The 10778-nt window shown below is 45.7% G+C and overlaps 1 protein-coding gene across 1 annotated transcript in view; it reads left to right on the top strand.

Moving 5' to 3' along the window:
* Positions 1-10778, top strand: part of ERGIC1 (endoplasmic reticulum-golgi intermediate compartment 1) — a 67745-nt gene that overhangs the window by 24368 nt on the left and 32599 nt on the right. Inside the window, exon 3 of the mRNA XM_017728052.1 lies at positions 5990-6051. Within this exon, the coding sequence (XP_017583541.1) occupies positions 5990-6051 (62 nt within the window). The remainder of the gene's footprint in view (positions 1-5989; positions 6052-10778) is intronic.

Here is a 10778-nt window from a genome sequence, read left to right as displayed (position 1 = left end):
TTATTCAAAGAGATCTCAGAGCTACTGATGTGTAATAAAATGAAGGTAGTTGTTCACTCTACGCTGGAGTCGTTATTGAGAGTGAGTAATGTCACCAGGAATTGGTGACCTCAGCTCCAAATGTGGTATCTGCTGAAAAATAGATGCCACTTCTCCAAGCTGGTGAATATGGGAGGTGGAGAATCAAGTGTTGTTTCAACACCCACATTCTTCTGGGTGAATCACAGCCACGGACCCTTTCTGCTGAGACAAGATGACAATGGTGTATTTACACCACCACTGACCTGCTAAAAGTGGAATGTCAGCCATGATACTGATTGGGGTTTTATTTTTTTTAATCATCTTTGACATCAGAAATGTAATTTGCTCACATCCTCTAACTTTAAGGATGTGCTGAAGTAACTACAATAGAGCCAGTATGCTTCAAAAAGAAGACTGATGTTTAAATATTTGGTTCTCCTGGGGAAAAAAACATCATCTGCCCGAAGAACAAAACCATTTTTCCCATCTGTGAGCATTAATGCTAAATTTCTGTCTGGAAAGGGACAAAAATTAATCTTTTTGCTGCTGATTTACAATGCTGGAATTCTGTTCTGTGACCAAGTGCCACATGAGAATGTGTTACAGTTCTGCTTGATTAACTGGAATCCAAAATACAGTCCAAGAGCTCCAAGACAGCCTTTCCCTGGCCCCTCAGGTAAATCAGTAAAACCAGACCTTGCAGAAGGGCACGTGAAAATATCCTACTCCAGAGCTGTGGTTCAGAGCTCCTCAGAGCTTCTGCTGTGTCTTTGCAGGGAGTCCACACAGGGCATCAGTAATTTTGGGAGAAATTCATCCCTGGGTGCCATGGCCAGTGCATCCCTCCTGTCTTTGTGCCAGGGAGGGGTGGGCAAATTCTGGAAACTGAAGGAGGAATTAGTGTTTTTCCTTCTCTGATATGAGCTCCTTTGGGTATCAGAGTTTCTCTTTGATACAAGACATTCAAATTTAACCAGTGTCTAGTTAGTTCTACTTATAAGTCGTTGGAGTTTTTTAATTGCCTCATGTTCTTTGCTTCTTGCTCATGAAAAACGTAACAGCATCTGACAGAGTTGTTAGGAAAGCTCTTTTCAAATTCCAGAGATGTCAGAGAGGATTTTTCTGTTTGGAGGTGTGGAAATCTTCAGTGAAATAATGTATTTATTACTTCATTTCCTGAAATATTTCGGGTCCAAACTTGAAACCGTTCAAGTGTACATAAAGCCCTGGCAGGAAGCCCTGCCTGTGGCAGCTCCTGCTGGGGGAGTGAGCTCATCCCCTGCTCAGGGCAGGCAGGTGAAGCATCAACTCTAGAAAAAACTGCAGTGTTTGGGTCCCCTGCCCTCCCTGCCACTCATCCAGCACTGTCAGTCACAGCTCAGGTGAGACCCCAGCTGCAGAGCTGCCCCAGCCCTGGGGCCCTGCACAGGAAGGAGCTGGAGCTGCTGGAGAGAGTCCAGAGGAGGCTCCAGGATGATCCGAGGGATGGAGCAGCTCTGCTGGGAGGAAAGGCTGCGAGAGCTGGGATTGTTCAGCCTGGAGAGGAGAAGCTTTGGGGTGACCCCATTGTGGCCTTTTAGTGCCTGAAGGAGCTTCAGGGAAGATGGATGGGACAGGGCAAGGGGGAATGGATTCAAACTGGCAGAGGGCAGGGTTAGATGGGATTTAGGGAAGGAATTGTTCCTTGTGAGGGTGGGGAGGCCCTGGCACAGGATGGCCAGAGCAGCCGTGGCTGCCCCTGGATCTCTGGAAGTGTCCAAGGCCAGGTTGGATGGGGCTCAGAGCACCCTGGGCTAGTGGGAGGTGTCCCTGCCCATGGCAGGGCTTGGAATGAGATGCTCTTTAAGGTCCCTTCTAACCCAAACTGTTGTGTGATTCTGTGATATATTTCTGTCTGAAGAAAAAATCTGAGTAGCAGCAGCTCATATTAATCTAGGTACAACTTTTGAAATCCTTCTAACACTTACTGGTGCTTGAAATCTGCCACCCTTTTGTTTGGCTCCTTCGAGGTCACCCTCACTATTTCCAAGAAGACTATGGCACTTCTGTCCATCAGAGAGCTGAAATTCTGCCCCAGACCTGGTTTAATCACACAAAGATTTGTGAATTCTGTTTGAACCTAGTTAGGAATCACCCCTGCTCATCTCTGTGATGCTGTTTTACCAGTTGTTGACATTCCCACCGGGAAAGTGAGAGTTTTTTGCCGTGTCCTTTCAACTCTTGGATTGATAAAAAAGTATCGTAGCGTTCCCTCATGTTAGTTATGAATGTTGGTTCCTGCGAACCTCTGACATTGCCAAACAGCCTTTTTTTATTTCTTTGTTTGCAGCCCTGCTCTCCATTGAAAGAAAAGACACTATAGATGTGTCAGGAAATTCCTGCTGATGACAGCCTGGTTCTGTCTTTAGGCTCATATTCTGGAATTGCAAGGCCCAGCCTTCCCTTTATGAGAACACATATGACCTGGAGGAAGAACTTTCCTAGCAGCAAGTTTGTTGTTTCCACTCTGATTCGATGTTAATTGATTAACTCAAAGATATAACTTCGCCTTACAAGTCTTGTCTTTCTGAGGGGAGGAAGAAAGTTGCCGAAAGCTAAATATAAACAACATGCAGTGGAAAATGCACATGTGCCTGCTCTGTGAGTGTGAAGTGATGTCTCCCTTCCTAAAGCAGGAGAAGCTGCAGGTTAAGGGAGTTCACTGAGGAGCTGTAAATCTCCAGCCTGATTTCTCGTGGCCATGTAGGATGACTCCCAGACTCTCCCAGTGGATGCTCAGCGTGGCACAGGGTGTCTGTGCCGGATGAGCTGGCAGGTACAGCCCCTCTGAACATCCCGTCTCCCTGCAGCATTAGTAATACCTTCCACTGCTTTGAGTGCAGCAGGGAGCTGGGAGGCAGCTTTTGCAACAGAGCACAAGGTTCCTCTCTGTTCTCAGGGTACAAATACTCCTCTGAGTGACCAATGCCTCAGGAACCTGGAGGCTTGTTGGAATTTTTACTGCAGGTGCTTGCAGGAACGTCTGACCTGAGGGCAAGTAAAACCTGTTCCCCTTTGCCATGCACACACAGCTCCATGGCCTCCTCCCTCATGCATTACAAATCATCTCTGGTGTCTAATCCTCATTCTTTTCTCTTCCCGGGACAGTGTAAGTGCTCTCCTGGGATTGCTTTTGGTTCTGGGAGGTAGGCAAGGAGCCAGTGGCAAAAGGAGAAAGGTTTTTCTAGTGGAGGCAGATTTTTAACCCTTAGGTCTGATGGGAGCTTTCACAAATCTCTCATTTCTTGGGACCTAGGGTCTCCTGTTACAATAACTCTTGTCAACTTCAAAGATTTGTTTGAGACATTTGCTTGGTTCACTTATTTTTGCAATTATATGTAATTAATGAAGCCTTCTTTGGGGTTCTGTCCTCACTGCTAGCATTTAATCTCTCTGGTGTATCACAAACATACTTTTCAAGCTGTCATTAAATCCTTTACATTTCATATCTTCTTCTAACTTGGAGTTTAAATCAGAGTTAACAAGATGGCTCTGTGTCCTGGCCATGCCATCATTCATCATTCTCCTCAAACTTTGATGTCATTCGGGCTTCCCACTTGCCCTTCTCTGAATGCATAAACCCCACTGCTCTTTTCACTAACCAGGATCAGACTGAGGAAATTGTATAAATTGTGGCCAGTATCAGATGCCTTATGAGCAGTTGCCTGGAGCCCTGAGGATTATTGGTTCCTTTGCCAGACTATGAACCCTCAGAACATGTCTTTTCCAAGCAATTGATTGTTCTGCCAGGAGACTTGCACATAGCCAGTCCTTTTTCTTTTGGGCTGGTGGTCATTTGGATTTACTGGTATCACACATGAGTGAGCAAAATTTAAGCAGCAGTGTTTGCCTCTTACTCCAAACTTGTCATTTTCCATTCCTTTATTGTTGATTGTTGTGATCATTTCAGCATCCTTGTGCAAGCTTTAATACTCCTTCCCTCCTTGCCTTCCCTTCTTCTTGAGTCAGGCTTTGGATGGCATCCTTCAGGCTTCTGCTTTCATCCATAAAACCTTAGCTGAGCACTTCTTGTAGTGTCTCTGCCTAATCCAAGCTTACTTAGGCCAAGTAAAAGTTAATTTGTGGTGTTGGGTGTTACTTATGTGAGTAAAATGACAATCAGAGGAGAGAACTCTGCCTCATGTGACATCACCTTTCCAGACAGTTGTTTAAAAAGCTAGAATTCTTTTTCTTTAATGCTATGATGGGCCATCATTTCAATACTAGCAAATATTTCTGGTTGTGAGAACAAACTTCCTTTTATAGTATCCACACGCTGCTGTTTTTACTGAATCCAGCCTGGAGCTGTTTCCTATTTCTGAGCGTTCGCTCACACTCAGCAGCTCCTGGTGTTCACGTGCTCTGTCTCTCTCTCTCCCTCTGTGTTTCTCTCTCAGCTTTTTTAGCCTTGTTGATCTATTATTGTGACTTTGGCCAGACGACGCCAGCTTTCAGCATTTAATGGGCTGGGAGAGCAGCAGCTTCCTCTGCCTGTGAGACCGTGACATCATCAGCTACTTTGGGTTCTTTCACCATCCTGATGCTTCTGGTGGATGTGGAAAGAATGCAAGCAGCACTTTCCAGATGTTCTCAGGGCAGCTGGAAAACCCTACATGGATTGTTTGGTTGGGGAATATTGCTGGGCTGTGTAGGAGGTGGCAGGGGGAAGGGTCATGAAAACACAGCTCCTGTGCAGTGTTGCTGTCAGGTGTCTCACAGAGGGTTGTTGGGGTGTTAAGTGATTGCACAGCTTATTCAGGGCTCGAGCTGGGCAGGTGAAATATCTTTCAACCTGCTCTTCATTCCCTCTCTTCCATTTCTTCCTCCAGCTTCAGCTTCTGAGTGAAGCACAAGATCCTTCTGATCTCATGCAAGGCAAATGGGGTTTTGTTCATGCAGTGCCTCAGTTATCTCAGCAGTTGAAGACTAAAGAAAGAACAACGATCTAGTTTTTAAACTCCCACTATAATACTTGGTGTAGTAGGAGCTACTTAGTAAACACAGGGGTGTTTCATGCTGGCGCAGTATAGACTGGGAATTTGGAAGCTGGTGCTTCTCATGCCTCTCCAGGGCTGGAAAAAGCATCAGCTCTCACCCACTTGTGGCATATCCAAAAAAGTCTATTTTGGGGCAGAAATGGTCACTTCGTTCTTTAGGGTGGGTGGGTGGGTGTTTTTAATGCACTTTTTAATTTTTACTGAGTGGTGGAAAAACTGATGTCAGAGCTGCACTGCGGTTGGGCGTGCAGGAGCACAAGGTGGCAGGAAATAATACAGCTAACACAGGAGGGCAGGGAGAGTTTAACCATGGGCAGTTTAAAATAGCAAAGCTGAGCCCTATGGATATTAAAAGCTATGACTGAATCAAAACAACGGTCTAATATTAACCTGGATTTTGCTGGGGGAGGAACAAACCTGTTGAGTTAATTTCTGTTGTTGTATCCAATGTCCAAGGGATTTTTTTTTGTCTCAACACCTGGATTTCTGACTTTGGGGTTGTCTATTTTTGGTTTGGCAGGATACAGACTACAAGGGGAAATATAGGTTGTGTTTCACTGGGGGTTTTTTTTGCCAGGCATCTTTATTCAGGAGTCTGTAGAGTATCCTTTCCCTTTTACAGTGGTCTGTAAACTTGTCCAGCATGACTTCTTGCCTGGCTCCTCTCACAGTTCAGGTTGCACAGATCCACAACAGGGAGGCGGAGGGAAGTGCTTTGGAAACGGGAGCCAAGACAGAGCACAGTTACATAATTGTACAGAAGAAAAGGGCTTTTTTTTGTTTTGTTTTTCCTTCCCATATCCTCCTGCCTACTGAAAAAATGGTGTTGGAAAGCTGGGTGGAAAAAACTTCAGCGTCGTTCATCCCTGTGGGGGCATGAAATATATTGAAATGTTCCACCTGTTTTATGGCTGTTGCTTTTCCTCTTTCAGGTTTGACATCTACAGGAAGGTGCCAAAAGACCTTACACAGCCAACCTACACAGGGGCCATTAGTAAGTAACTTCTTTTTGATGTCCTTGCATAGCCCTGGTCTAAAATTAAAGATTGTTTGGCCTCTCTGTCTGCAGGGAATTTTTTTTTAAGGGATATTAAGCATTGGAAAGTCCTCTGTTGCTGAGACAGCTTGTTCTGCCCATCAAACAGTGGCACAGCTTGTGTGAATTCAGAATTGTGGCATCACAGAATGGTTTGGGTTGGAAGGGACCCTAAAGAGCCTCCAGTCCCAACCACCGATAGCGATCCACTCTCACTCCCATGTATCAATAACACAGACTTTGGCTGATACAAATCTCTTGCCTTGGGCCCCTTGTCCTTCCTTCCTGCTCCTGAGGGAGGCTGGAGGCTGAGTAATGCCATTTCTCACAATTATGTGCAGCGAGCTGGCTGGGCAGAGGGCTTGGTAAACATCGATCAGGCTGATCCTGCCAGGCCTGTAATTACCCTCCGAATGCAGCCTTCCTGTGCCATTGAACAGGGACTTCCTTTGATCAGGGAGCTGTGCTCCAGTCAGCCATTCTGCTAGATGGGTCAGTAGTCTTGTATGTCATTGCTGACGTGAGTGATGTCACATCCCCTGGTGACAGCACGCAGGACTGAGTCAGTTCCAGTGAATCAGGACACAAAGGAAAGCCCTCTGTGAGCTGAAGAAACTCCTCGCTGTGAGCAGGGTCGAAGAACAGGTTGTCCAGGGTGGTGTGGAGTCTCTGTCCTTGGGGATGCTCAAAACAACCAGAGCTGGTCCTGAGCAAGCTGCTCAGAGCAGGGGAGTGGGATGGGATGATCTCCAGAGAGGTCCCTACCAGCCTCAACTATCCTGTGCTTCTGTGAAGATAACACATTTCCCTAAATATTTACCCTCAGAGTCCTTGTCCCCTGAGTTCTCCTGGCCACTGAATTATTTGTATCCAGACTCCCTTTTAGGTTTGCTGAAGTTATGAACAAAGGGCTTGACTCAAACTGTTTGGGAATTCAGAGGCGGATGAGATTGAGTGTTTTGAAAGAACACTTTGAACTTGTGAGTGATCCTGCCTTCTCTTCTGTTTTGGAAACTAAGAGTTCCCACACTGTAACTGGGCTCCCTTTGAGAATTTGTCTTGTTATGAATCACCTGCAAAAGAGTATTTTAGAAGCAAAAAAAAAACCCATCAAAGGCCGTCCAGTTTAGGCTTTCTGATCTGCAGTAAACAGCTCAAGTGATAAGTCTGTTGTGGGAAGGCTTGAAGGTTGTGACTCTTACTTAAAATTATTAGCTGACTTATTTCTCTCTATTGTTATTTGCAGCTTCTCAGGCTTTGATTTTTCTTCTCTAACTGGTTCTCCTTCTTTTTCTCTGAGTGTTTTTAGACAGGCTGATAGAAGCTTCTGAACCACACAGGCAGCCAAGAAACTGGTGGCTTTGCCTGTGAGGATCTTGTGAGCAGCTTTCCTAATGGGCTTTTCTGTCTGACCAAACCTGAGGCTTGTAATTTGGAAGCCACTAATCTTAGGTGTTGTAGGAGGCCGTGGATGAGACCAGCCCATTGCCAGGCCAGTTGGAAGCCTGGGAAGGTTGCATGACTTGGTGATAAAATGCTTTAGGGAAGTCAGCTTGTGTTAACATTGGGGGCTTGAGTGTAGGGGAAGGTTCTGCCTCTCAAAAAATGATTTAAGGTTTAGTAATTATGTGAAATTACTACGACTGCAACTTTATTTTGGCTTTCTTTAAGTCCTTCCTTTAAGTTTCTTTAAGCTTTACAGAGCAGATATAAAATAGCCCACAGTATCCAACTATTAATTTGGGTCTTTTCCATATGATTTCTGCTGAAACCTTAGTTCAGTATCAACTTCTGGTGCTGAAGGCTTTCTGGAATAGGAATGGACTTACTGCAGGATTTCAGCAGTGGGGTTTAGATTGTAAAAAGGTCAATTTTCAAAAAAGGGTTGAGGTTTATTAGGGAAGAAGGCACACAGCAGATTACAGAAGAAGAGAGGTGGAAAAGAGCAGCTCTGCTCCTGCCACGAGGGTGTAAGGAGCCTGGGCTGAATGGGCCAAGGCTTTTAGGGAAGAAGCACCTAGGGGACAGTAAGTGCTGGGGGATTTTGGTGGAGAAAAGCAGGTGGTCTCGAACACGAGCAAGTTCAGAAAACACCTGGAGGGTTATCAATGCTTTGTTAAGTATGGATTTCTGATTCCCAAATTTGCAGTGAACGCCGCATACAAGTTACTTCAGGTCTGTGTGGCACCCACTCAGCTACAAACAATTTTTGTAGGAATAAAGGAACCAAGAGCAATCCACTGCTGTTTACTTCAAGTGAGGTTTCTCCAGAACAACACACCCACTCTGCTGTGGACTTCTCTGGGAAGTGTGTAGAAGTTACTCATTCCTTTTCCTCCATAAACCTCCTTTCTTCAGGCAGCACCCCTGTGCCCTCACCCAGCCATGCTGTTGTCCCTCTTCCACCAGTTTTTGCAGGCCTTCCCACCCTGTGTAGCATGTCTGTGGTGCCAGTGTGACAGACGTGGTGACAACCTGGCCATGTTTGGGTACAGAGGCAGCAGCAGCAGCACTGCTGGCTGGCTGACAGTTGGCATCTGGCTGGACACGAGCAGCGGGGCTCTGGAGAGGAGCCTGCAGCCCAGGCAGCTGCTGTCACGATCCTGTTATCCAGCCGTCGGTGTGGATGCATAGTTTGCGTGCACATGTTGTATGCACACATGGAAATGTTATCCAGAAATACTCTGTGCTGTTTTGGGGGCTGGAGTTTTAAATACACATCAGGAAATATCGAAGTTATGATTCACACGGCGCCTGTAACAGGACCCATTCCTTGTGCTTCATAACAGTTTGCTCCACTGAATAATAAATACTATTAATTTTATGCCTTAATATAGACATGGCTCCACGTTCTCTCAGCCTGTGTGATGTGCTAAACACTTTGCCTTTCTCTCATTTCTTGTAGGGTGGGGAGGCAGAGCCGGGAATGTACGTAGACGGGGTATGTAGTAGAAGGGATTTGTACAAAAAGGTTAGTGCAGGCACAAAAACCTTGGCAGAGTTTCCCATCCTTTTGGGATTGCAGATTAGCCAACAGCAGTGTGTCTACACCAGCAACCTTTGATATATCGATCATGTTATCACATTAGAGCTTTAAAAAACCTGTCTCAGATGTTGTAGGAGCTCTGTGGGAACGTCGCCGTGCTCTTGCAGTTAAACGAAGCTTTATGCATGAATTGTTTGATTCTGTCTGATCCCAGCCTTTAATCTACTTTTCCAAATATCATGCACTTGTCAAATGTGGGTGGTAGGACTGCACATTTGCATGGAAGCAAGTAAAAGCCTTTGCTGTGAAAGAAGCAGCTGAAGCACCCCGTGCATAAATTCCTGCTCTGGGAACGTTGTCTGTGCCTGCAGCTCCACTCTGAGAGAGGAGCTCCTGTTCTGCATCTGAGGAAACGCTGCCTCTGGAGACAGAGTAACTGATAATGCTTCCACATGAGTCTCATGCCAAAAACTCCCCCTGCCCTGAAAATGTGTGTGTATAGGAGGAGTTTAACAGTCAGTGCAAGTGTCCACTGTCCTCTTTCCCAGAGCGTCCGGCAGCATATGCCCGAGGAAGAGCAGGAGGGGGCAGGTTAAACACTTCACCAGGCTTTGCTCAGTTGGCTTCTGAGCTTCCTAAGCTGGAGTTGGTTCCTTTGGGTTTCATATTCCTCAATGGATTTCTTCCTCAGGGCATGTATGATTCCTTTTCGTAATCTGATTTTATTTCTTAAATATCCTCAGCATCCATAGTCAAGAATCTTCAGAATTTAGTTAAGCATTGTGTAAAGGAAAACCTTCTCTTGTTTTTAACCTCCCCTTTCCCTGTTGTTCCCATGCTGGAAGAGACAGTGAGTGGTTGTTCCCCACTCACCTCCTTCAGGCTGCTCATGATTTTATGTCTCCTTCTCATGTCCACACTCAGTAATCTCTTTTACAGCTTCAAAACTGCCTTCGTGGTTTGAAGACTGGGAAAAGCATTGAGGAGCTTTGAAAGTCAGCCCCTGCCAGGCACTTCAGAGCATTCTGGCAGGGTTTTTTAGATATAGGTTAGTGGAATTTTACTGTGCTGTATTTGGTAAGTATTGTTAGGAACCTTCACTGCAAGAGCTGAATTAAAGATGGGCTTGAGGAAGCAAGTACTGGAAAAGGAAATATTTTGATGATATAAGTGGCAGAGAAGAAAGTTTCAAAATTGGAAGAGAGACGAAGCTCTGGGAGAGAATTCGGTTAAGAGAGTTAGTAGTACCAGGCTTTCCTAGAAGTGCTGGAGAGCAGAGAGGTCTGGCTGATGCTGTGGAAAGCCTTTATGGGATTATAACAAGCAGCAAGGAGTATGGGAAGCAATTAAAGAAAAAAGCCTTGTCTATGTCAAACACTCTCCCTTGCCAGAGATCAGAGATCTCGTGTCTCTCTGTCAGCGATCAACAGTACAAACACTGGATCTACTCATCTCCTGCCTTGGTTTCTTTTTCTGGGTTCTTAAGTAGGTGTGGATGTTCTCACAAGAATTTGCTGCTGTGCTTTAAAGCAGACCTTTCTCCTCCCCAGCCTGTGGTGCCCCGTGCCAGGGGCTCAGCTGGGTCACAGCCCTGGTGACCTTCTGTGTCCTGACAGCCAAGACTTGGGAGCAACTGTGTGGCCATCTCAGGTTTCTCTTCAGGAATTAGTATCCCTTCTTGCTTCCTGTTTTCCTACTG

This window comes from Corvus brachyrhynchos, unplaced genomic scaffold, assembly GCF_000691975.1.
Source record: "Corvus brachyrhynchos isolate BGI_N302 unplaced genomic scaffold, ASM69197v1 scaffold21, whole genome shotgun sequence".
Lineage (NCBI taxonomy): Eukaryota > Metazoa > Chordata > Aves > Passeriformes > Corvidae > Corvus > Corvus brachyrhynchos.
The sequence above is the reverse complement of the archived record's forward strand: the minus strand, read 5'-3'. Positions and strand labels throughout refer to the sequence as shown.